The sequence below is a fragment of the Cornus florida genome, unplaced genomic scaffold, assembly GCF_030987335.1.
Source record: "Cornus florida cultivar Cherokee Brave unplaced genomic scaffold, ASM3098733v1 CherokeeBrave_3.0.0_Hap2_Chr01, whole genome shotgun sequence".
In the NCBI taxonomy this organism is placed as follows: Eukaryota; Viridiplantae; Streptophyta; class Magnoliopsida; order Cornales; family Cornaceae; genus Cornus; species Cornus florida.
This window is the reverse complement of record NW_026775571.1, coordinates 93,229,545-93,257,402: the sequence shown is the minus strand read 5'-3', so window position 1 is coordinate 93,257,402 and position 27,858 is coordinate 93,229,545. Positions and strand designations below refer to the sequence as shown.

Below are 27,858 nucleotides of genomic sequence, written 5' to 3'. Positions count from 1 at the left end.
TTATTGATGTCTAGTTTCTCGGCATTCTCACTGAAGGACTCCAAATATATATTACACTAATTGTTGTACCAAATAAATTAACCCATCCTCTAATGTTGTGTACGTTGTAAAATCCTCAAGGAATATATAGTCTGAAAGTTCATGCCTTTTTTTTTTTTTTTCCTCCACCATTTCCCCCTTATTGTGCACAGAAACTTTGTCTGCAAGATGCCATTGTTGATTTGTGGGTTTTCGTGTTGAAATTAAGCTGCATAAGCATAAGGGTTTTCAAGTGACTCTTGATTTGGAACACTGGTGAAATAGGTTTTAATGACTTTAGAGGAGATTATAGTTGTAAGAAACTCAACATGGAAGCAGTTATTGAACATAGTGGAATTTTTTATAAGTGTATTTGTTGCCCTCAATTGAAAATTGTAGTAGACAGGGTATTCGTTGCCCTCAATTGAAAATGTATAAGTGTTAATGCAAAAAACATCATCATGGTATTATAATATAGAGTACATCAACAAGACCATTGAATTGAGGGCTAATCAATACTTATTCAATTATGGTTAAATTAAACTTCTACTGATACTGAAGTTGTAGAACTCATGATGAGTCATATTATTATGACAACTTAGTAAATGTATTTGTACTTTCTTAAGAGGAGATTACAGTTGTTAATGACCCTTTTAACACATTTTTATTAAAACTATGTAATTAGATGGATATCAATGCTGACAATGTGGTATACTCCGAAATAGAGGACCTTACAGACAATACCGATGATGAAAAACTAGTATGGGATGATTCTCATCTTGAAGCTTTCATCATCTGTACAGAGGAAGAAGTTCAGGCTGGTAATCGGAATAACACAACTTTTACTCCAAATGGTTGGAAGAATATACGAAAAGGCATGACGGTCCGTACAGGCAAGAACTATGAACCGAAACAACTTAAGAGCAAATTCAACCACATGAGGGTAGACTACAAAGCTTTTATGAGTTTATTAGGAGAAACAGGCGCGGGATACAATGCTGAGACGGGCATGGTTATAGTTGAAAATGAAAGATGGACTAGATTGATCAAGGTTAGTTTTTTAAATAAATATATGTTGATTTTACAAAAAATTATACTTAACTTAATATTAATAGTAATTTAATAATTTGTAGGTGAATGCCCAGTATGGTAAGTATCGAAAAAAGCCATGAAATCATTTTAACAAGCTCACCACCATATTTGGAGGCACACACACTACAGGTGCACATGTCTATACATCCTACAGTCCACCCATTCTCAACCAAGCCCCCCCACACCATGAAGGCACATATACCTCAGTTGACCTTAATGATGATTTTGCTGAGTTAGGCGATCATGAGTTCACTCCTTCTCCTGACCCTCGTGGTAAGAAACCAAGGAGAGAGAGTTTTGCATCCACAATGGATCGTGTCATAGAGAAAATGAGTGAGACTTGTAGAGAGAAAACAGATCGAATTGAAAGGGCCATAATCGCTTCTTCATCATCTAATATGAAAACAGTTCATGAAGCTGGGCAGGTTGAAGTCAATTCTCCAGATAAGACAAAGGGTGATTTTAAATTATGATGTTACATTTTGAATAAGTTGGAGGGCGTTGATATGAAACAATATGTTAAGGTCACCCAGATGTTATGTAATGATAAACTTTGGAGGGATTTCTTTCTTAATGACCTTCCTGATGAAAAGAGGGTTGGTTGGATCAATGGAATTTGACTTGGCATGTTGGTTTTATTATGACTTTGGATGACTGTACTAGTACGTATTATGACTTTTGGTGCGTCGCTTTTATTTCTTATTATCTTTTGCTATGACTTTGGTTGATTGTAATATTAAGTACACTCGTTGATATGTTATTTGGTTTCATTGTAATGACAATATAACTATTTCGCTTGTTTTAATTTTAGTTGTTGTCTTGCTTTGATTTATTATTTGGTATTTTGCTTGAGATGATTGTAATTTATAATGTTTATTAAATGTTGCATTATACAGATAAATATTAGGACAATAATTGACTTGTATGATGATGGTGATAAGGAGAATGAGTGTGTCATCATAATGGCATGTATGTTGGACTATTATAAGAAACATTACGAGAAACGACCTTATAAGGATTCTCTTTTAACCGGGGAAGCATATATAATGGAGATCTTGCATGGACATGAAAGTAGATGTTTTGAAAATTTCAGGATGTCCACCCTTAGTTTTTTTGAAGTTGTGTGGGGAGCTTAAGTCATTAGGGTTAAAAGACTCAACAGGTGTAAGTGTTTATGAATAAGTTGGCATATTCTTGCTTACTTTAGTTCATAATGAAAGGAATCGTGTGGTCGCAGAAAGATTTCAACACTCTATCTATACAATTTCAAAATACTTCCATACGGTTTTACAAAAAGCCTGTGATTTAGGGAAACAGATTATTGTCGCTCCAGATTTTACCCAAGTTCCTAACCATATAAGGAAGTCAAAAAAGTACCACCCTTTTTTTAAGGGTTGCGTAAGGGCAATTGATGGAACTCATGTTCATGCGAACGTGCCTGTAGACCAACAAATACAATTTCGTGGTAAGAAGGGGGATACAACACAAAATTTAATGGTTGTTTGTGATTTTGATATAATGTTCACGTACGTCGTAGCAGGATGGGAGGGGTCTGCTAATGATTCTAAAATACTGAACAAGATCATTAATAATGAGGATTTGCATTTCCCAATGCCTCCAGAAGGTAAATGTCATTCATCTAATAATTTTGCAATACTTATTTAAAATATCATGATTCCCAAACGTGCCTTATAGATTGTAAAATGGCAGGGAAATATTATTTGGTGGACTCCGGGTATGCCAATCAACCGGATTTCTTGGCTCCCTACAGGGGCCAACGGTACCACTTCCAAGAGTACCGTAGAGCTCATCGACAACCCCATGGTAGAGAGAAAATTTATAATCACAGGCACTCGTCATTACGAAATATAATTGAGCGTTGTTTTAGGATGCTTAAGATGAAATTCCCCATCTTGAAGCAAATGCCCCCATATAAGTTTGAAGCTCAAGTTGTTATTGTTTTAGCTTACTGCACACTTCATAACTTTATAAGAAAGGAGGCGCATATAGATCCAATATTTAATGATGCAACTGTGGAGGCAATGATAGATGAAATTTTTGGAGATGATGAAGTTGATGTTCAACCTAATGTGTCGCAGTCTCGCTCGCGACCAATGGATATTGTACGCGATTATATTGCTGATACTATATGGAATGCAAGTCATCACCCTTGAAATAGGATTTACATGTTATTATGTTTGGATAACTGTAATAATTACTTTATACTTGTTCCATTTGTTAGTATTTGAATAACTGTAACAACTACTTTATTTTATTTCTTTCTTAGGATTTGGATAATTGTAATAACTATTTTGATTAACTTTATATTTTTTATTAACTTCTTTGGATCAGTCTTATAATTTGCATATGCAGTCATGTATAAGATACAGGGTGACGGGCCACCTTATGCATGTGGAAAGGGTCGAATGAATCTTTATACGGCTGGAACTTCTAAAAATTATAGACGTTCATTCTATAGATGTCCAGCTTGGGAGGTATACAATTTTCTTTACATTAGTAAGAATATTTTAACTACATCTTAGTGTTACAGGTGCATTCTAATAATGTACAACTCTTTTTTCTAATTTAGTTACATGATCGTGCATTTATATGGTTGGATGACATGCACCAATGTCTGCAAGTGGGTGGTCATGTGCAGGAAGAGTTAGATGATGTAATTGCTATTATGCAAGCTCAACAAAATCGGCAAAACTACATTATCTATGGATGTTGTTGTTGTCTTACTATAACTATATTCTTACTGTTTTTACTCACGTTGTTGTTGTTTATTATTGTGGCTGTTGAGAAATGATGTAATATTGAAAGTTTAATTTTATTTCATGAACTTTTATTGTGACTGTTAACGGATGCTGTAATATTTTTGAAACTCATGTATGTAATATATTAAAATTCATGAAATGTTTAATATATTGAAACTTTATTTCAGTTCCATATTGAAATAATGTAGGGGACAACTGTCAAAAACCTATGCAGCATTAACAGGTTTTGCAATTTATAATTTATTTTAATGGTTTTTATAATAAATTAAGATAAATGGAGGAACAATATATATATATATATATATATATATATATATATATATATATATATATATATATACTTCTCATTATATCAATTGTGTATTAAAATTATACAATAATTAAATTTAACTTTATAGTTAATAAAGTTAGAAAAAATGTATTCAAGAAAACATTATTTAAAAACATTTTTAATCCAACATATTTAATTATTTTATTTTTCTACTGATTTTGGTTACACTTTCAGTCTTCCAAACATGTTTTGTTCTTATATTTCTTAGAACAATATACATTACCAAACATGTTCTACCATGTTTTTGTTCCATGATCCGGTAGAGCAAACTTGGAACACCAAACATGTTTTATTCTCATTTCAAAACATCACATTACAAAACACTTGTTCTGTTCTAAGTTAAAGCAGTACACTACATCACATTACACTTCCCAAACGGGCCCTAAGGGCTGGTTTGGTTTCTGTAGTGTGGTGTATTGCTCCAGAAAGTGAACAGTAAGCCATTTTTGGAACACTACACGTTTGGGCCGGGCTGTGCTGGTTTGCACAGTTGCATAACACATTGTCAAAAAGGCTGAAATCTTGGAACACCAAATTGGTGTTCTTGGTTGTTCCGACTTCATTCAAGGCCCAACTTTCACTGTAGCAACTGCACCACTTCAAACCACTTGTTCTGATTTGAGAACAACTATAAACACAAATAGGAACATGTTCTAGGGCTAGAAGCTGTCTGGCAAGTCGCCGCCACTCCACTACTGCTTAAGAGCAAATCGTGGTGAGCTTCTCATGTCTAAGTTGGTTTCATGTCTAACTATCAATCTTTCATCTCTCGCTAAAATTTCGAAGATTTGGCCAGATTCAAACTCAAATCGACGACTGGAACTTCAGAGTACAAAGCCTCTGTGTGCATCGCCTCTCTCTCTCTCTTCTCTGTATTTCCGGCCGATTAGTGTCGCAGCTGCCAAAGACTCCCCTACACAGTACAAATCGACGACTGGCTCTGCAGATCTGAAGCCTCTGTGTTCATCGCCTCTCTCTCCACAGTACAAATCTGTGATCTGATTTTCCGGCCAATTTAGGACAACCACAGACGCCGGCCGCCGTCTGCAACCTCCGGTCTTCTTCTCCGGCGACGGTTTGCCAATAAAAGGTCCACTCTTCTTCTCCCCAAGCTGTCTATCTCTATTTCACAATTTGATTAATCCAAATTCTCTACCTATACAATTGATTAAGGACCATCAGGCATAATATTAAGATAGTAATTAAAATATACCAACAAAAAATTATGGACGAATCTATATTTAAGTTTTAAATATTTTCATTTAATTTTTCTTATTATATTTCAAAGTTAGCAGTAACAAAGGCAATTGCTAATGGGAGAGGTAGGGGTTCTTTAATTTCAATGGGTTTTGACGGCAATAAAAGGCAAGATCATGAGAAAGTGCAAGGTCCCATATCTGTCCACAATCTGACATTACAAAGTGTAGGCCTAAAGATGAAAAGCTGAATAGAATCTGGGGACGGAACCACAAATCAAACTCGCATTAGAAAAGAACGAACATTCAACCAGAGTAGACTTTAACAAATTACTAATATAGCTTCAGCTATAGATATTTTTCTAGTGGTTGGTCAAGACTTTAGAATAGCCTAAGGCTGGAGATTTTTTAATACATGGAAAAAGTAATAATTCAAAGGAAATTAACTACTTAATTCATCAATGTTAACTCAAGTTTGACATCTTAACAGTATATATAACGAATATATTATAGACAGAGACATCACATGATACTTATATTTCTGTATGTTAAATGAATATTTCTGTATCGATTTGATTTGAGAAATGAAAATTTTATTCTATGAAAATTTATCTGAAGCGTGTCTTATGCATTGCCTATGATGGTTGCTTCATTTCAACACTAAGAACAAATTAAATGTTTTTTTTTCCTTGGCTAAGGAAGTTTGGAAGTGCTTCATGTCTTGCTGCAAATGGGAGGGTGTCCTTCAATAGACTAATCTACAGGATGTGGTCCAGTGGTTTGAAGCTCAAAGTTGCTAGAAATCTATTTTGTGCCAATTTTGGGCAAATTTGGACTAGAGAGGAACTCAGACTTGGTGAAGACAAGAAAAGAGATATTGGTTTGGTTGTTCCTTGGGCTCAGTATGGAAGATTGATTTTGTTAGTATTTTTTGTTTGATCTTTGGCTGGAGTACTTGCTTTGTACCTCCAGTGTGTATTTTGTATCAGCAATAAAATTCGGATGTGTGACCTGTTTGTGTTTGTTAGTAGATCTTGATCTTGATTGCAATGCTTTATCTTATTGATGTCAATGAAATTGCCTTTTAATGATGACAAGTATTAAAAAACACTTAAAATAGCAAGGTTTAGAGATTAAAGGGACTCTTCTAATAAAATTCGCAACTTTGCAAGATGGCAATTGGGGACTCTTTTAATAAAATAAATAAATAAAGAATTTCAAATTATCTGAAATTTAAAATAAAAAAAAATGGACTATTACAAAGACATAAATTCTTGAATTATCTCAGAAAATGGAATCAAATAAAAAAAAATGGACTATTACAATTTTGTTTTATTAATTTTGGTTACACTTTTACTCTGCCAAACATGTTTTGTTCTCATATTTCTTGGAACGAAATACCTTGTCAAACATGTTCTAAAAGTCCTGATCTCTTGCTCTCCATGGAGTAAGAAAATTAATTCACACTTTTTATATCGGCCGCTAGATTACCACACTCAACATATTTTTCAAACTCACTTATAGCCTTTCCTTTAAACACAAAATCACACTCAACATATTTTTAGTTTCTATATTTAATTTTACCATTATCACCTAATGTAACAATAAAAGGTAATTACCAAAATAAAAATAGAAACCTTTGAAAAATAATAATAATAATACCTTTATATTTTACTAAAAATTTGTTTTTATTTAGATGTTTCTTTGAAAGAAAAACAATATCTGTATCTTTCAATTTTACAACAACAGTATGATAATATTATAGCATTGTTCTCAGTATAAGTAAATTAATATACTTCTCTCGTATAAGTAAATTTACCAACAAATATATTGTAATGTTGCATTTTGGAATATCGAATTAATTCATTGGAATTGAATTTGAATAAAATTTTATTTAAAGTTTAAACAAAAATTCTTTTTATTTCAATTTTAAGTTGGATGTACGGATTATGATGGGACGGTAGAATCCACCTCAGAAACAACAAGGTAACCCAAAAAAAAAATTGGTGAAGCTCTTCTCACAACCTTATCCATAAAGAATAATCATTTGCCCTTAGCATTCTATCATCGCCTAATCCCTATCAATTATCTTATAATTCTTCTTTGTTTCTTTCAAGAGAAACATCTAAGTAAAAACAAATTTTTAATAAAATATACTAGTATTATTATTTTTTCAAATGTTTCTAATTTTATTTTAGTAATTACCTTTTATTGTTACATTGGGTGATAATGGTAAAATGAAATATAAAAACTAAATATAGAGTGAGATTAGTTTTGTGTTAAAAAGAAAGGCTACAAGTGAGTTTAAAAAATGACATTTAGATTTAATCTAACAGCCTATATAAAAAATACCGTTCCATGAGGAGTAAGAGACCAGGACTCTATATATGTATATATATTTACCTCTACTTGCAAAAGTTCCCATTTTTAGCTTTGGCTAGAAGCTCTGTTGAACCAAAATTTCTACCAACTAAAAGGCACTTTTTTTTTACCCTGCTACAAAACACATTAAAAAGAGAATTTTTTTCAACAACAGCGCAAATGGACACCAAGTCTTGCATTATTTTGATCACCACCTCGAGGGTCAAGGTTCAATTACGTTGTTTTTTCTGCCTCTGTTGATCAACAGGAGTTTCAAAGCCTACAACAATGGAAAGGTAGACAAAACAGAGATGGCCTCAATAGTCATTCACGCCAAACACAGCCTCACCTCAAGGTTTCACATGGATTTGGATCCTCCGAGCCTTTTTATGTTGGAGTTTTGATCAAACAGCACACGTGATACCACACATTCAATTGATTCCATGGGTTCCATTTCGCATGAAGACTCGACGAAACAAGGCTAACAGAGGATCCTTCTCCCAGCATAGAAGCTTTCTACAACTCGCATCCCAAGGCAACAACAATATATCAACATGAGGAACAAGAAAGAAGAAGCTGTAATTCACAATAATACCATAAAACAAAACCAGCTTTACTAACTTCCCGGCCACATGTAATAAAACTGAAAGGAAAAGGTTGTAAAGCAGTAATTACATGAATTCTACAAAAACTCATCACAAAGAAGGCAGTACAACCTAATCGGTGACCTACAACGAACCAACCAAGCCAATCACTCCAAGCGTCATAGATTTGAGAGAGAGAGAGACAAACACTACCACACGACATTTTTCACATGGCATGGATCCACATCGTGAGAGATCATTTTTACCGACTCCCAGGCATCTCAGCATCCCCATCGTCCATTTATTTAAGAAGCCTTATCTGAATCTGTGAAATATGACATCTTGGATTCAGATCATTTCATGACAAAAACATGAGATGTGATTCTGTGAAAGTTGTGAAACCATAATGAAAGAGGACAGAAAATATGACACTAAATACACTTTAAATGGAGAAACATTATAAAATTATTCTTGATATACTAACTTAAAAAGAAACTATTTGTTCCATGCTGGATTCAAATTAGATGATACACGGTCACGAATTATTCAGTTCCACCAGATGTCAACATGCAAAAAGAGGAATGGTCATTTTACCCATGGAATCTGGCTTAATCACTGTCCAACACTCCAGAACAATGTAAATGTTTTCCAGACTACACACTACTAACAGATGTTTGACCAAATGGTTCACAAATCATATAATGATGGCTTTTTGTACCCAACTATCTCAGGGTTTTGGTCCGGCCAGTAATACCTGGCAAACCCTGCATGTGCCTAGCTTGGTCATAGTACCTCTCTAATTTTCCATTATCGGGGGTTAGAAAGAAGAATTTTTTCAACAAAGCCATTTAACTACCTGAGATCCCAACTACATGCACACAATCTTGTTTCTCCCTCAACACTACACTCTGATCAAAGATGGCAGTGGAAGTGAAGACATGGCTGTGCACAAAAAATGTTAAGGAATTCTTTAGTTCTGAGGGCCCAGCATATTCTTAATTAATCAGGTATTGTCAAGACCATGATGAGGGATTCCTAAAAGGTACTCACCTCAAAAGAACAGTATGCTACATTAGCAGGAGAAATCTAAACTCAACCTCCTGTGCAGAGTTACAATAGGTTACAAAGAGTTGAAAGAATAAGAAGCATGCAGCAAAACAATTTTGATCTCTCTTGACAAGTTTCTAAAATGCAATGACATCCAACAGAATGTATCAGACTCCAACTATGCGTCAAAATCCATACAACCTCTCATTGGGGCATAAAGCAGTATTTTATGTAATAAAATCTGCGACTGTAAAGTTACTTATCAAATAAAATAAAATCTGCGACTGTAAAGCTAGTGTAGCAAAGTACATAACATTTCCCTTATTAGTGTTAACATGTTCTGTCACAAGAGAGGGGTAAAAGACAGTACCTGTAAATGAAACTTCTTCACCAAGCAGACACCAAGCAACGAAGTATAGAGAGTGTTCTTAAAAGTTGCTAAATAATGTGAATAATAAAAGTATAATGACAATAATAATAATGTATATCCCACAAATTTTTATCCCTTGAAATTTGATCATATAATTTAACCCCCAATCCACCACAAAAGGGCAAGTTAAAGAATCGCAAATGCTAACATGCAAGTAAAATTTGAATTACTCAGAAGAAAATGACTTCCATATATTAGTGAAGCTTTGGTGCAGACCCCATACACATGAAGAATACACAGCCAAAAAAAAGAATAAAAAAGGGAGCACCCAATCAACAATTTTGACCTCAAGCAATATGAAGCTTGTTCCCAATATGGAGTACACAAGCAAAAGGATGAGTGGATTTAGCCCCAATCTAATTTAATTCCACTACATAAGCAAACCATACTAATTAATACATGAGAACATCCTGGATTTACAGCCAATAACTGGGTTGAGAGCAAGGTTTGAGACCAAAAAGTAAAGACTAAAGTTTTATCCGAAAATCTAATGAAGCTTGGATTCTGATGTTTCAAAATGCATATCAAGATACTAACTTCTAATTAAAATATTATTGATGTTTTGCTGTGTTTTTTACCTTCAAGAAACTTACTTGAAATTATATAATGCATAATGACTTAGTAGACAACTTCCATAATCTACCATTCAAAAAAAAAAAATTCCATAATCTGCTAAGACCATTCATCAGCATGATGCAGCTACATGCCATAAAGTTGAATTGATAGAACTGATTTACTAGACAACTTTAAACATCATACTAGTATCGGAGTGTGTATATAACAATATACAAAGGACTACTTGAGCAGCCATTATCAAGAGCAAATAGGAACCAAGTGCCCTGAAAGAACAAGGACTGGCTTCAGACAAGAACTGTCCAAAACATATTCCAATAGTAATAATGGCGTATACTTTACATCCCTTACAAAAATAATCAACAACACAACCTTTTTTTTTATCATTCCTCAATTCAACAATGCAAATCAGCCAAATTGAACTGTTTTGAGCCCGCTAAAGTATGCAGGGAAACAAATGCAGAAAAAGGAAACAAGCATGGCGTGACACGAATATGTCAAGAAATCTTGAAAAGTAAGGACAAAGACAAGGTAGTGACTATTTAACGCATAAGAAATATGTTTTTTTTAAAAAAAAAGTATAAAAATTTAATGATTTCATAACTTGAAGATCTAGCTCAACAAATATTACATTCTTAAACAATTATCTTTTTCCTATAACAAAAGTAAGTGTCTATAGCAGGCTAGACCTTAGTCATAGAATCTGCACATCAAAGTGACCAAAGTGGTGCTCAGATTATGAATCAGTGATTAGAGCAGATTCAAAGGCATTTCATGGACGTTTATCCCAAATCCGATCATCACCACCATCATATCCAATTCCGCATACTCATATTATATGTCTTGGATTCCTTTTCTCTTTCCAATCCATAAGTAATAAGTAATAAATTTTCTCATCGATATATTTGAAACCTAAAATGTGGGGAAGAAGATAGGGGGAGGGGGAAAGAGATGACGTTGAAGCTGATGGAGCCTATGTTGTAAAGGCAGTGGCAATTCTCTGTCCTTTGCAGAAGAGAACAAGGGTCCCAGAAAACTTTTTGCTGTAACTGTTAATTCAATATATTTAAATTAAATTTTTGATTTAATATATTTATAATAGAACCAAATTTTGTGTAAATAAAATTTCCTTTTTCCCCCTAATTTATTTTTTGTAACTTTAGAAAAACCCAACTGTTCTATAATTTTTCCTAAAATTCCACCAATTATTTGGAAGTAGCATCCTTAATTAGTGATGATAACAACTTTTTTTAGGACAATATTTATTTTATGCTAAAATTTTATTTATGTATTAATACTTATAGACTCAAACTGCACTCAACTCAACCCAACAATGTTTTGTCTAAACTCATGTATAGCCATTCTACCGTGGAGTTGCACTCATGAATAAATTTTTAAGTTCTGCCGATTGCTCCCGATTTTGCCTTCACCCCCACTCCCCTCCATTTAATGTAGGACTTCACATTTCACCAGCCCTGTTAATAACCTCAGAATTTACTTTATAATCCTAGACGAGTTCATAATCTATCCACCATATGTCTTGATCCATATATGAGGGTTAAGAAGGTGCTATTAGCACCTAGAGGTCCTAGATCTTGCTCCACTTCATGCTCTATCCAATGTCACACTTTGTTTTTTAGCACTACAGTCCATCAACGCCTTTTATTCATGTTTCGGTTAGGGCCTAAAGAGCATATAAAGTATTTTAATGCTTCCATCTCCATTTGTAGTGACAAGAAGGTTTCACCTGAGGCTCAACCTTTATATTTTTGTTTCAGCAAAGACTAAAAACTGCTGGCCAAGGAAAAGGCACGAATGTAACCCATGCAATGCTAAATGGTTAGACATCAGCATTTAAGAGGCTGGGTAAGGTCAAGTGCAGGGATATACCATGTGCAATGCTCCTTTACAAACCCACAAAAACTGTCTCCCCAACCCCCCCCCCCCCCCCCCCCCCCCCGGCCCCTCCATTCTTCCTCAATGGCTTCTTTTCCCTAAGAAAGAAAAGGAAAATTGAAGAAAAGAGAAACAAATCTAGTCAGCAACAACATATAAACTAACTTAAAGTTGTTACACCATTTTGGTGCAAACAAGTCAGGTACTTGTCAGGGGAAAAAAATCAATAACTATAAATCAAACAAAGCATACAATTCCAACCCATCTTAGTGCGAATGAGTCAGTTCTTGCCAACAACGCACATCAACATGAGGTTTATAGCGGCACAATAACGACAAAAGCGCCGCTTAGTGTTAGTCTGTGGTCTAATTTATGTTCCTCTTAATGTTTAGTCCAACACAAAGGAAAATCGAAGTCATTAAATTAACAGAACTAGAAAACACCACAATGCAATAAGCTCAAAACCTTGTATTTTCAGAGTCTGAGTTATTGCGCATACATTATCAAAATATTAGACTATTGTAACTTACATAGAACACGGAAAAAAATAAAATAACATACAACATTAACACCAGACAACCCAAGTGATCCACTTAGATGGAGAAAATATAGCCATCTACGGCCACCTAACAAGAGAGCAAGGTAAGTGAAGTCAAAGACCACTTAGGTCCCATTTGGCATAGCTTTTACTTCTGCTTTTACACAGCAGAAAAAGAGAAGTAGAAGCTATCACTTATATTTGGCTCATATGCTAGTGTTTGGGAACTGCATCTTAGAAGAGCTTTTAATCCTAGAAGAGTTATTATTTTTTTTTGTCTGTTTAGCAAAACATTTATTAAAGTTATTCTACCACTAATATAACTATTTTGCCCTTAGATGATTTTTTTTTTTTTTTTTCAACCTAAAGTAGTTTAACCTTTTTTTTATACCACTCTTTTTTAAACATATAAAAATAAACTATTCAATATAATAAAATTTATCCATACCCCATATATAATAATAATAATAGATTGCAAAAACCATTTCACGGTTTAAGAAATTTAATAAACCACATGAACGAGTTAATGGTCCAAAACACTCATCGCAAGAACAAACTTAATTCTACTATAAGTAGGTCATTCTTACTGTCAATTAACTAATTAGTTTTTTCTTCTATTTTTTTTCAACATAATATATATTTAATTCATTTTATAAATTCTTTCTTCAATAATTTTTTTTCTTTCTATAGTTTCATTAAAACATCAAAACTCTTCCCGTGTTGTTTCAAAAGAGCATTTTGAAAAAGTTAGAGGGTACCAGCTTCTCCAAAACGCTCTTCCAAGACCCAAAAGCTCTTTTAATAAATTAGTCAAATACTACTCAAAATAGCTTCCAAGCCCAAAAAGTCAAAAGCAACATTTGAAAAGCCAATCCAAACGGGGCCTAAGTCTCTATAAGCGAAAGAAGTACCTGATATGGAGAGAATTTGGCAAAAAATAAAAATAAAAAAGGCTAGTTAAAAGTATGTGCCGAGAGTAGCAAGATGAAGGAAGAAGACAAAGAATTGGATGGGAATTCATATATCAAAGGGCCAATCAGGTCCTAGGGAAATAAACCTGAAGATGGTGTGAAAGAGAGAGTCCCTCTGAACAAGATACATAACTTTCTATCCTATCTACCAATATAGCCATCTATGGCCACCTAAAAGGGAGCAAGGTAAGTGAGGTCAAAGACCACTGACTCTATAAGTGAAAGAAGTACCTGATATGGAGAGAGGCCGGCCAAAAAAAGGGCTAGTTAAAAGTATGTGCCGAGAATAGGAAGATGAAGGAAGACAGAGAATTGGATGGGAATTCTATGTCGGAGGGCCAATCAGGTCCTAGGGAAATAAAACCTGAAGACAGAGTGAGAGAGAGTCCCTCTGAACAAGATGCATAACTTTCTATCCTGTCTACCAATAGATCATCCTAAAAGAACTCCAATTTCATCTTTCCCCACTAAAGAGAGAATCTCTTTGCAAATGTGCAAATGAAATGTCACTGCAGCATCCTAAGCTCTACAGCTTTAACACTCTTAAGGGTACCTCAAAAGGAGAGATAATCAGAAGTTGATCCAAAGTTCCAAATTCATTCCAAAAATCATATTGACTGGAGAGAACCAATTAATCAAGATCAAGTTGTCAGTCGTAAAACCGCATCTAACACCGCTGTCTAGACAGAAAAAAGCAACCTCAGATGGCATAAGGGATTATACTTAAACCTCGCTAGAAATGAATAGCCATAGTTTCTGCACGAAACTGATCAAACATTTGAATCAACAATCTATTTAAAATTAAAAGACCTCTAAAAAGGAGAGAGGAGGAAGAGGGGAGGGGGGTTGGGGTGTAAGACTGATCTAGACATCGAATGAGAAGCACACAAGGAATTTAACTTACAAGAAAAATTGGCAGCAAGGATATCATCATGTCAAAAAATAAACGGTGAGCTTATGATATGATGCCACAGCTAGATATAAGAATCATAAGTTTCAAGGCAAACCCACAAGTGTCACACATTAACAAATTGAATTGGGCACATAACATGATCCATACAGACTAATACAATGAGTCAATTACGCAAACGAAGAAAAAAAAATACGAAGAAAGGAACTTTCAAGTCCACTATGACATTTACTACAACAAAAAGATTTTTTAATTGTTTTTTTCTCTTTTTTCCAACATAATATACCGAGTCTCTGAAGTTGAGTTAGCAAAAAAAACCTAAAATTAATCAAAATAAAGCAAACAAAACTAAATTGAGTGACAAATAAAAAAATTAAAAATTAAGGGAAAAACAAAAACCCTCATTTTCACTGAATTGGTCATCCAATAAGATTTATGAATTAAGAATAATGGAACCCTAATTCCTATTGGAAAATAAGAATATAAAACTACAAACTTTGAAGCAGCATCATTGAACTTTCAACAAAAAATTATCTTAGTTCAAAAAATTCTAACCCATTATCGTTGCCTTTATCTCATACCACAAAGTCTTACTAATTGTCACATTTCTAACAACAAAGTAAGCCAATTAAGATTATGAAAGCACTTATTGAAGCTGTAGATTACACGTAGAAGTAGAATCCAAACCTGCATGGTTATCAGATGCATCGTGATACTCCGGCTCCTCCTCTGGCACCGTATGGAGTCCGGCGCCAGCCTCCACCGCCTTTGCAGCAACACCGGAGCCATCACCGTTGTCGACTCCTCCATCTTTATCATCAGGATACCTAACAACCACAACAGGACAAACACAATGATGCACACAATAATCGCTCACGCTTCCAAGTCGCCCCTTTGTGTTTCGTCTCGAAGCACCAAACCCTCGGCTTCCCATAATCACCGTACTCAACCCTAACCTCTCCACCTCCAAACACAGCCTTTCCTTCATATCGTGATCTTTCACTATGTGGATCTTGAAGGGTATCTGAGCGTCCTTAAGCGGCTGAGCCAAATCGTTCGCTTTTGTCGTCGTGAACGCATCGAAATCGTCCTCCAGCTTCTGCTGAGACTCCTGGGTGGTGGTGTCGGTGTCGAGGGATAGGTCGATCGCGCCCCAATCGGCGCCGTAGAGGATGCTCGTGGGACGCACGTGGAGGAGGATCACGACGTCGCCGGGGCGGAGGTAGTTCTGCACCGCCCACTTCACGGCGTAGGCGCTCTCGTCGCTCAGATCGACGGCGATCGCGATCTTCCGGTGGGCCCCAGTGGGAGTCCCCGATTGTGAGAGTGGGAATCGAGGGGACGCCGGCTGGACTAGGATCGCCGCCGGTGGACGGTCATATTCCGGCGATTTGTTCGGTGATGCCATGCCTATATATAAAATTATATATATATATATATACTGTATATGTTTATATCTTCTTCAGTATGTGAAATGTAGCTTTGTGTGCAGAGAGTGTAATTTGTGTGCAGAGAGTGTAGAGGGTGCTGGGGTTTGTTGATGAAGAATTGGGAAGAGGTGAGGTGAGGTGAGGTGATTTGGTGAGGTGGGGAGCAGTGGAACTCAGGGGACGTGAGGATGTGATTGGTTGAATATGTAAAAAAGTCTTGGGAAATATAGAATGAGTTATTTTTGGGCGAGTGGGGTCGTGACATGCAATGAGTTACAGATTGGTACAGAATAATACTGGCGTGGAGAATATCTGCGACACAGATCGGTGCTCGTTTGGCTGCACGCAAAACTCAGCTTAAAGTCCAGTGGAGCATTTTTGATGAAACGTGGAAATTCGAAAAGCAATATAAGATTCTATATGGTTGTCATTGGAAATTGGAAATTATTTTTGAGAAAACTAATTGAAATCTAGCCTTAGTTTAAAATTATAGTAATAATAATAACATGGATTAATAATTTTTTTTTAATTAGTTTTCCAAGTCCTTGAAAAGGTTTATAAACTAGCCAAACCAGACTTTAGAATTTGATCCAGTTTATTTTGTTTGGTTCAATTTCATGTTTGAATTTGAGCTATTTTTTATAGTCAAAGCTTAAACTTGAATCAAGATCGAAAGAAGAAACTAAGTTACAAGTTAAGCAAATCTTAATAATGTATGTGATTTTTCAAAGATATTTTTAAAAAAAGTTTAATTATTACTTCTTCTTTTTTATAAGATAAGTAATCACATACATATTGACGAAGCCGGCTCTCTCTATCCTTCTCATACGAGGATAGAAAGGTTATACCATTTACTGATGGCCATCGATCCTTTTGAGAGACATGTTGATGAAACTTTATTCACATAAAAATAAAAATTTTAAAAATGACAAGGGTAGGATTTTTTTTGTAAGACTTTAAATAATGATAAGATAACACTTTTTTGAACTAGAATAATAAATATACTAATTTAAATAGCTATTGATAATAATTTCTATTTTATATATGTTATATATTGAAAGCATTGCAAGATTAGAATCATTTTCAAAACCACTATATATGTTTTTTACAATATATATGATTAAGTTATTATTCATTCATTGATCTACCATTTAATTGTCTAATTGGTTGTTTATAATATTATATAAAAGGCAACTGGATAAAAGATAAAAATAATAAATAATAAAAAGAGGCAACCGGATAAGATCAGTGTTAAGGTTGCAAGTGTCTGTAATAGTGGATGAAGAAAAATAGAGATGGGTTTTGGTCTTCAAATTGTAGAAATGCTCATTGTTTCGTTACATCCAAACTGTGTTCAACATCTTTCCTTTGTCCAAGTGAAAATGGATCGAGTTTAATTCATCAAGTCAGCCCAACATTGTGAAGGAAAATAATCCAATAGAGTGTCCTTGAATCATTTATAGCGATTTTTTGAAATAACTTATTTGGACGGGAATGACTTTTAGTAATGAAAACTCAGGCAAGGGCGGGGATTAGGGGAGGTCACCCCACCCTACCGAGCCGCGCCCCATCTAAGTAGGTAAATTACTACTCTTTCTGTCTCAATTTAGATGTTACTTTTGGGGAGTGAATTTTTAAAGGGACACATGGGAGGTGGCTTATTTACTTGAAAAGTTACTAATTTGCCCTTCTAAATTTTGAATATTCAAGTTTGAAATTTTTAACTTTAATGACATATATGAAAAGATGCAAACTATATTGTTTGAAACAAGAAAGTGACAACTATTTTGGGATAGACCAAAAAAGAAAATATGACTTTTTTTTTTTTTTTTTTTTTTTTTGAGATAGAATGAGTAAATTACTTTTATTTTATTAGTATATATAGTTAGCTCTAGAAACCTTAAGTCATATTCACTCACTTTCTCAACTGTTCTAGTGAGTTGCGGAGGCTTACGAACTAAGAACGCTTATACCTATGTTAAATTATTAATTGCCCATTTTTTATGATTTTTTTCAATAGTTATATAATTGTATTTAAGGAAAAAAAATTAAAAAATAAGGAGAAATTCTGAACTAAATAAGGCATTTTTAGGTTGTTTTGGGCGAAAAGGAGGCGAAGATTTCTAAACAGTTGCGAAAACAAGAAAAGATAAACCCTTCCAAAACTACTCCCGTTACCATCCCTAATTGGACCCGTTTAGTCCATCACAATTAAACGTGATAATTGTTTGAAGGATGGTCAAAAAGTTACAAAACAACTACAGTCTATATAATATGTCTCTGTCTAAATTAGATTCCTATTCTAATTTGGAAAGTTGCTGAGTAAGGAATGGTATGGAAATTTTTTTGGTAACAAATTGTGAACTCTTGTCCAACAACGAGTATGAGAAAAAGTTGATTGAGTTTGTAAAAAACAGAAGAAATGTGTGATCAAATTTTAAAATAAAAATAGTCATTAATTGAACGGAGGCAATTTGCCAGTATAATTTTTTTTTTTTTATTTGCCTGGGATTCTAACTTTAGTTGACTTGTACATCAATTTTTTTAGCTTCATTTTTTTCTTATTAAAAGCTAGATGGTCCAAGACTGAGTTTTTATTTTTAGTTTTTCCGACAGAAGCCAACAAAAATATATATATATATACGTAGTATATATTGACACAAATTCTTAATTATCTTGGTTTATAAAATATTACCACAGTTGCCCACACTTCTGAAATTAGAGTTAATGATCAGGAGTGGGTGGTGTGCACACTGATCCCGCATAGACTCATAGTTGTGCGGGGTCCATCTCACACTCTTTGGTCCCACATCTTGTCCTATGATCAGACGGACTGATCATCATTGGCTAGGATTATCATAGATTTGAGACCCCACAGCGTATGGACACCGAAATTTCCGTGTGGGGAAGTACATAAAAACTTCCTTTCTAGTTACGGAGTACAATATACTTCGTGTATATATATATATATATATATATATATATATATATATATCTACGTATGTCGTAATTTCGATATCTATTACTAGATCGGACTGATTATTGTGATTTATATATTTCTAGGGTTTACAATCCACTCCCGATCTGTGTCAATCATCTGCCCCAATCATTCAATTCGATCACTCTCTCCTATATTAGGGTTTCGATTTTCTTTGCAATATGCCTCAGAGACATTCGAAGAACAACAATGATCTCGCCTTCTTCACATACGATGAGAAGCGAAAGCTCGGGTACGGAACTCAGAAGGAGAGGCTCGGCAGGGACTCGATCAAGCCGTTCGACGCTTGTTGTCTCTGCTTGAAACCATTCATAGATCCGATGTGTTGCCAAAAAGGTCACGTCTTCTGTAAGGAGTGCATTCTTGAGTGCTTGTTGTCTCAGAAGAAAGACATTCAAAGGTCGGTTGCTTGTTTTTTTGTTCTTTGGTAGTTTACTGTGCCAGTTTGATGACTTCGTATGGTGTAATTGACTAAACATATCTATCTTATTTGGAATCTATAGTTTGATTGAATTTTCTTTTTTATCAATTGAATAGCTCTAGCTCATGTTTTAGAATCTATATTTTGATGTGTGTAGTTATTAGTTTAAAATATTAACTTTTTGCGGGATTAGAAATTTTGAAGACTGGATTAGGAATAGGGTTCTATTTTTTGATAATTTTGGTTAATTATCTAAAAAATTGAGATTTTATATATATATATATAAGAATTTTTTTGATATATCATGTTTGTTAGGATATGGTTGTAGTGGTTATCTTATGAGGCCGTAAGTGTGATAGTATGTTATGTTTTCTAATTTAAATTGTCAAACATGCATGCTTTGAATTATCAATTTGGAATGTATATATGTTGCATATAGATGATGATGGGTCATTCCTGGTGCAGAGGACTATGGAGAAGCATTTTCCAATTTGTGCCTTAAATAAGAAATTAAAAAAGCTGGTGATAATAAAACAGTTTTGGGATGCTCATTTCATTCATAGCTTCTAATTCTTTCTATCTATAAATAAATAATACTGGAAGGAGCTCCTTTTCTTAGAGCATCTGGGCAGTAAGTCCTCTCTTAGCTTAGGGATAGTCATGGTGATGGAAGAGATATTTCAAGTGTGCAGTGAGTGAGTATGGTTTTAACATTTCAATGGTAGATGGACTACTTGACCTTGACTTTGAGGATCACCTTGTTGGACATTCATCTGGTAGTGGTCAGTAAGACCTGCTGTAAATGCAATTAACCTATGCTTTTGCAGTTTTGCTTGAAAGATTAGAATCTGATAAGGCACTGTTTATTATGAGCATTAATGTTGACGCGTTTGTAGATTTTATTTAGGCAAGGGAGGGCAGATGATTTAATAATGTTATGGGTAATGGGCTGTGCAGTAACCATAACAATAACAATCTTTGTTCATTTGTGTGCTATGGTTGAATGATTGAGAGAAGAAATGGCTAAGGATTCGCTATGTTCTTGCGTCCATATTCTATTGTGGCCATACGCCATATCCGTGCTTCATTGCATAGATGCGACCAAAAGATGTTGATGTCGATGAAATTAGTCATGTCCTTTTCCCTTTTTTATTTTAATAATAAAAAAACTAAAGCATGAAATATGCAAAATGCATGCAGTGTTGATTTTTCTTATGTTGTACAAAATCTTATCCTAGAAAGCATAGACATCCTGACAGGGGACATGGTCACAAAATGACACAGACACACACATCGAACTGAAAATTTAATCTTAATCTTAAATTTTTTAGCATATATCACTGAAAATTTAATCTTAATCTTAATTTTTTTAACATATATCACTGAAAATTTGGCTTCAACTACTCCCAGGTGAAGTTCAGAGGGCCCATGGCCCCATATCTGATACTACAAGAGTAATATCAATGCGTGTTTGTTTATTTTTCAGTAAATTACTACAAGAGGAATATTTCTTTATGAATTTTCACTTTGATTGGTTAAAGCAAAAAGGAAATATCTTTTGCAGGTTCCTTTTTATCAATTTTAGTGCAACCACGAATCATAACACTATTAACAGGATAAGTTACTGTAATTCTGCAAACTGCACACCTCAACGCATGTGTTGTAACCACCTTCTTTCTATTCTTGTCTGTTTCTTATTTATTATGTCAATCTGTGCTGAAAGATATGTTTTATATTCCTTGGCAGGAAGCTGGTTGCCCATGCTTCTCAGAAAAAGCAAGAAAAAGAAGAGGAAGAGGAGAAGTTAATGGTGCAGAAAGCCAGAGAGCTTGATGCATTTGATCAGCAAAACCATGGTGCAGTACCACAATACAACGATAAGAGCTACAATAGAGACAAGAATGGCTTCCATGGGGCGAACAGTGTGAAGGCTACTTCTTACGAAGAAGAAGCACTCAGAACCATGAAAGCATTTTGGCTGCCCTGTGCTACACCAGAAGCTTCTGTTAAAGTACAAGCTCCATCTACAAATACAACTTGTCCAGAAGGCAGTGAAAAGCTCAAGCTGAAAACCCTTTTTCCAATCTACTTCACGGAAGACACCACAGAACAGAAATCCAAATCTCTTGATAAGACCCTCATCTGTCCTAGCTGCAAGGTCACTCTGACAAACACACTGTCGCTTGTGGCCTTGAGCTCGTGTGGGCACGTCTTCTGCAAGAAGTGTGCAGATAAATTCATGGTTGTTGATAAGGTTTGTTTGGTCTGCAACAAGGGATGCAAAGAGAGGAATTTGGTGGTTTTGTCCAAAGGAGGGACAGGCTTTGCTGGCCATGGAGATCAACTTGAAGCAAGAGACTTCAAGCATCTGGGAAGTGGGAGTGGATTGGGGCTGGTGAGGCCTGCAATGAAGACTTGAGGTCACCGTGAGACAATTGTATACTAATTTCCTAACATTGATTTTCCGTAAGTTGCACTTTCTAGATGCTTATCAGCATGTTGTTTTTTTTTTTTTCCTTCCTGTAAGATAAATGTGAAAGCATCCTTGTACTTGAAAGGGAATTCTCGTTTTAAATGGGTGATCTATTTCATCCCTTTCTTTAGGCCTGTGGCCACTCCTTTCTATTTTGTGATATAGGGAGTTGAAACTAATGCTACGTTTGGTGTGTAGGAATGGAATGGAATGCAAGTGGGAATGGAATGCAAGTGAGAATGGAATGGAATCGTCATTCTCATTTTATTATTTGGTTGTAAATATGAAATGTGTAGGAATGAAATGATAATAACCATTTTAGTGTTTGATTGAACCAATTTAAAATTTAGAATAGAATAAATTTTTAATTGAATTCTCCAAAATATCCCTCTTATTAACAAATAAATTAACAAAATAATATTCTCTAATAATTTTTTAAAATAAATGGTGGCAGTGGCGGTGGTGGATGGTGGAAAGCGGTAGTAGTGTAGGTGGTGGTGTTGGAAGGCGGCGGTGGTGGCAATGGTGGAAATTGGTGGCAGCAGTGGTGTTAGTGGAAGGCGGTGGCAGTAGTGTGGTGTTTGTGGTGGAAAGAGATAGTGGTGTGACTATTGTGGTAGTGAAAGGTAATGGAAGTGGCGGCGGTGGTGGTGGTGGAAGGTGGTGACGATGGTGGTGGTGGTGGAAGGCGGCGGCGGTGGTAGTGGTGGCGGTGGTGGTGGTGGTGGTGGTGATGGTGGTAATGGAAGGTGGTAGAAGGCGATGACGGTGGTGGAAGGCGACGGCGGCGTTGTTCGTGGTTGTGGAAGGCGGCAGTGGTGGTGAAAGGTGACTGTGGCAGTGATGGAAGGCGGCGGCGGTGGCGGTGGCGGTAATGGAAGGTGGTGGTGGTAGTGAAAGGCGGTAGCAGCGATGGTGGTGGAAGTGAAAGGCGGTAGCAGCGATGGTGGTGGAAGGTGGTGGTAGTGGTGAAAGACGATGGCAGCGGTGGTGGTGAAAGGTGGTGAAAGACAATGGCAATGGTGGTGGTGGAAGGTGGTAGCGGTAGCGGTGGTGAAAGACGGAGGTGGTGGTTACGGCAAACTGTGGCGGTAGCGGTGGTGAAAGGCGGTAGCAGTGGTGGTAGTGGAAAGTGGTGGGCGATGGTGAAAGTCGGTAGTGGTGAAAGGCAGTAGTAATGGTAGTGGTGGTGGTGGGGAAAGTAGATGATTGTGATGGAAGGTAATGGTGATTTTTGGACTTGGAATATGAGGGTGTTTTGGGAAGTCGATTTTTTAAAATAAATTACTTGGAAATGGAATGGCTATTCCATAGGTTTAGTTATGGAATGGATTTTCATTCTCAGGAATAAAATTTCATTCTAATGGAATGGCCATTTCCACTTTAAGTTGGTATGCATACCAAACAAATGAATAGTTGGAATGGGCATTCCATTCCATTCCATTTTTCCACACCAAACGTAGCGGTGTGTTTGGATTGTAACTATGGAAATAATTTTCTATTAAATTAATTGTACAAAAAAAAATCAGTTTGGTTCAATTTTTTAAAAATTATTTTCTGAAAATTCAGTTATAAAAATGGTTATTTTCTGTTTTCTGAATTGGTGGTCAAGTTGTATAATACCTTAAACTGTGTCTGCCCTTCTTTTACCCTTTTTGTGTGTAAATACTCTATTTATACCTTTAAAAAAATGATTTTTACCAATACATAGGCTTAAGATCCAAATACTGCAATATAATGATATCAAAGTTAACAAAAATAAAATGGGAGGAGCACACAAATTATTTTAAATACATGGAAGGACCACAAAAACTATTTCTATAAAATGAACTTAATTTCTATTTTGGACCACACAACAATCTATATTATTATAATGACCCAAAACAATATGCTATTATAACATAAAAGTCTTAAAACATGAAATAAATATACGGAAAGATCCTCGAACAAATTATTTAATATTTTTCTAACTTTTTAATTTTTTCACAATAAATTAAAATTTCACAATAGATTAATATGAACTTTTAGACTTCTTTAGATAAAAGATCTTATATATAAATTAAACTTAACTAAATAGTATAGGTTCTAATACCAAAATCAAATCAAAAGTTACCAAGATAGAAGTATGCAATATCATATAGATAACATAGAGACAAATTTAATAATTAAATCACAGAAATGACTGTCAAACTTGATAACGTCTTGTAAAAATGCTTAAACACAGACAAGAACGGGCCAACAAGCTAACAGTTCGAGTCAATTCACAGAAAAAATTGCTAAATTAAAACTAAGGCTGCTTGCATTGAAGAAAAATTTAGGATCTACACTCTCTGGCTAAATAAAATTTATATATTTGATCTTTTTGTCGACCGAAATCTTTTGCCCGAAAGAACTGAAAATACTAAATAGGGAAAATGAATTTTTGAATAAGAGCAAACTGGATAATTTATTTCATGAAAACTATATATATGGATACACACTGTTTACACATGGATACACTCTCACACAATATTTTACAAAAAGAAACACACTGAAAGAAATCACAAAAGAAAACACTAAGAAGTTATGGTTGAGGGCTGGAATGCTTAACGGCTCTAAACTTAATGATGCTAAGACTCGATGATCTTCTATTGAGCTGAAAGCTTCCTTTTATCGAGTGATCTGAAGGATGGATCAATGCTTGAGATTGCAAATGCTGCATAGATGGTTGAGATGAAAGATGCTTTGGAGATAAGGTTCTTTGAATTATTGTGGTACACCTTTATGTTTAAACTGTTGTCCTTTAGAAATTTGTGACTTCAGAATCTGTTTTCGATAGATTCTTATCTTCAAAAATCTGTTTTTTGATGGAATCTTATCTACAACTGGTCCCTGAAAGTGAATTCCACTGTAGACTTTTTGACTCTGGAATACTTTCTGGATTCTTTTGGCGAAATCAATACACATCTAACATATTAAACAGATTTCTCTCTTTAGTGCTGTCTGGTGAATTGTTATTTCTTTCATCTGACGGATTATCTAACTGAGCATGTAGTCCTCTGATGCATTCTGCTTCCTTATCTATTATAGCAGCAACTTCTGGTGAGATTTCAATTTCTGGGGGAGATCTGATGACATTTGGAATTCTGGTTTTGATAAAAATCTCCATATTGATATTATGATCTAAAAATCTGAAACCATGGTTAAAACTTGGGTTAAGCTGTCAGTATACTTTATAATACATTAAATGGTCAAATGTGGCTGGTTCTATATGGTTACGAAAATCATTAACAAAGGAGGTGTGTTGTAACTGATTTTGAACTTCAACTAATTTTAAATTAATATAGATCCTATGTTGTCTAAGAATTACAGCTCCATCTTTTACCCATTCTGGGGGGAATACTATGGATTTGAAGGAGAATTGGACTTTTTGGCATATAGTTTTGGCGCTAATGAGATTGTTCAAAGAGAATGGCTTGATTTAAGCGATCGGGAAAATTAAAAGCTTGTAAAACTTCTAAAGGCATGTCTTTGGGTATGGTAATGCTATCGACCATTCCTAGTTCAAAGAGTTTACTTGCGGAGCAACAAATGGTTTTTGTTGAGAAGCATGTTTTTCTGATGATATCAGGGGGACAATAAAAAAAATAAGGTTTATATTTAACAAAACTATAGAAAGAATTTCATAATTTTGTACAAGACGTATAGAAAGATAATGGTAACGAGATCCTTTAGATGGACTATTGTTTCTTAGATAGTTTTGGATATCAACCCATTCTTTGAATACATCAGATTTTGCTTCTTCAATGATTAGTTCTTTTATGTCTTTAGGAAAGAGTTCAACTTGTTGTCTAAGGATTTCTCTGTAAGTCAGGGAGAAAATGGGTAGTAGGTTGGCATACTTTGTTTGTACCTGCAGAAAATGAACTTTCTGAAGATTTTCATCTTTATTAATCCTTTGTTCAAAAAAGGTTAGTTCAGCTGTGGGATTTGTTGTTGCATTTTGATAAGCTAAATTTAACTTTTTAAAATGAGATGTGAGAATCTGGTATTCTTGCAGGAGATTATGATATGCTTTATTAGATGCTACAAAATATTTACTTAAGGTATTTAAATTTCTGACGATTAATCTATCGGGTGTATTTCTTTTAAACCAAAGATTATCTAAAATAAGTTTTTGGTCTGGAAAAATATTATGTCTAGTGCGGAACTGTAGAGCTAAGTTTTGGATAATCAAAAGAGGGTTAGAAGTACTTGGTATAAGGCTATAAATGCTGTTGTTACTCTTCTCCATACCTACAAAATTTAACAATTAATTAGTAAATGAGATAGAATATTTGCTAAATTATTATCTTTTCCTTTGACATGTTCAAATATAGGTTTAAAATCTCTTCCTGTAATACAGTCAATAAAAGAAATCCATTTTTTTGCAGACATTCGTTGTTGTTTTGCTTTGTTTGCAAATTTAATTATATTATCACAATCTGTTCTTATAAGAAATTCTTTATTAAGGAATATCTGAAATTTTTCAATAGAGTTAATTACTCCTAAAATTTCTAGATCTATTGATGGTAGAGTAGATTATACTTTATTAAAGGTTCCGCTTCCATGGCGACAATTTTGTTCTTCTTCTCGAGAAGATTTTTTTGTAGGTCTTTGAAGAAGTAAACCTGCCAATCATTATATTGATGCGTATGTTTGAATTATTTTGTAACTATTTTCTAGTGGGAGTTGCAAGGATTCTAACTGAGTGACTAGAGATTTAATTTTCTTAACGAGTTCTATGTCTTGTGTATTAAAATATTTTTGACCATTTTTTCCTAATTTAGAGTATAATGGTCATACTAATTGTCCTAATTTTGGGATAAAATTGCGACCGTAATTTAATAATCCTAAAAATACTTATGATAACTTGGTTTCTTCTAATTTATAGAGAAAATTTAAAATCTTTTGAACAATATGTGATTGTAATTCTACTTTTCTTCCTTTTATGAATAAGCCTAAACATTTGATTTCTTGTATTTCTAATATCATATTTTTACTACTTATAATGAGTCCTTGCGTTTTAACGTCATTTAAAATTATTTCAAGATGTTTTCGATGTTCTTCTTTGGTTTGACTGAAGACTAGAATATCATCAATATATACACAACAGAATTTTGAATGTTTATTGAAGATGGTATCTATTTTTCGTTAGAATTCCTATGGTGCTTTTATTAATCCAAAATGCATAACAAACCATTCATAATGTCCTTTAGGACATGTAAATGCAGTCCATTCAATGAATTCGGCAGCCATACGGATTTGCCAAAATCCTGATTTATAATCAAATTTAGAAAACCATTTTCTATCTTGTATTCTATTTATTAAAAACATCTTTATTAGGAATTTTATAGCTGTCATCATAAGTATTTTCATTTAATCTTTTATAGTTGATGACCATACGAGCTTTTCCCCACTTTATTTCTGCATGATATCTAACCATAAAAGCAGGACTCCTATGTCTACTATTACTTTTTCTTATTACCCTTAATAATAAAAGTTCTCTAATCTGTCTTTGAAATTCTTCTTGGTCGTCTAGGGTATGAGGATTATCTTGAGGTTTTTTATAGTTATAAAGGGATTTATTATATTTAATTTTGCTTCGATTTTATTTTTATACCATTAATTCTGGAATTTTCTCTTAAAATTTCAATGGTTTTAGTTAATCTTAAAAGATTATCTATATTTAGTTTAGGATTTTTAAGTATAGCTTTGTTATTGAGGAAAATCTTTGGTTCATCTAAATGACTAAGAAATATTAATGTTTCAGAAACATCTTCTAAAAATT

The 27,858-nt window shown here is 34.5% G+C and overlaps 3 protein-coding genes and 1 long non-coding RNA gene across 5 annotated transcripts; 3 read left to right on the top strand and 1 right to left on the bottom strand.

Annotated features, from left to right (window-relative positions):
* The first annotated feature begins 703 nt into the window (after window positions 1–703).
* On the top strand, window positions 704–3,922 carry LOC132277619 (uncharacterized). The gene is made up of 8 exons (XM_059779462.1): window positions 704–1,069; window positions 1,152–1,167; window positions 1,348–1,535; window positions 2,007–2,079; window positions 2,318–2,734; window positions 2,821–3,270; window positions 3,484–3,605; window positions 3,701–3,922. The coding sequence occupies exons 1-8, from the start codon at window positions 704–706 to the stop codon at window positions 3,920–3,922; spliced, it is 1,854 nt and encodes a 617-aa protein (XP_059635445.1).
* Window positions 3,923–4,649: 727 nt separating this feature from the next.
* On the top strand, window positions 4,650–6,447 carry LOC132306765 (uncharacterized). 2 transcript variants are annotated; one of them, XR_009482098.1, is made up of 2 exons: window positions 4,650–4,936; window positions 5,018–6,447. It is a non-coding gene; the product is annotated as an uncharacterized LOC132306765 (long non-coding RNA). The 2 variants fall into 2 exon arrangements; XR_009482100.1 differs by having other exon boundaries at window positions 5,008–6,447.
* A 1,923-nt stretch (window positions 6,448–8,370) lies between these two features.
* LOC132306756 (universal stress protein PHOS34-like) lies at window positions 8,371–16,311 on the bottom strand. The gene is made up of 2 exons (XM_059804307.1): window positions 15,415–16,311; window positions 8,371–8,687 (listed from the first exon to the last, which is right to left on the bottom strand). The coding sequence occupies exons 1-2, from the start codon at window positions 16,133–16,135 to the stop codon at window positions 8,668–8,670; spliced, it is 741 nt and encodes a 246-aa protein (XP_059660290.1). The 5' UTR covers window positions 16,136–16,311; the 3' UTR covers window positions 8,371–8,667.
* Window positions 16,312–19,160: 2,849 nt separating this feature from the next.
* LOC132306749 (E3 ubiquitin-protein ligase CSU1) lies at window positions 19,161–22,179 on the top strand. The gene is made up of 2 exons (XM_059804300.1): window positions 19,161–19,555; window positions 21,323–22,179. The coding sequence occupies exons 1-2, from the start codon at window positions 19,317–19,319 to the stop codon at window positions 21,993–21,995; spliced, it is 912 nt and encodes a 303-aa protein (XP_059660283.1). The 5' UTR covers window positions 19,161–19,316; the 3' UTR covers window positions 21,996–22,179.
* The last annotated feature ends 5,679 nt before the right edge of the window (window positions 22,180–27,858 follow it).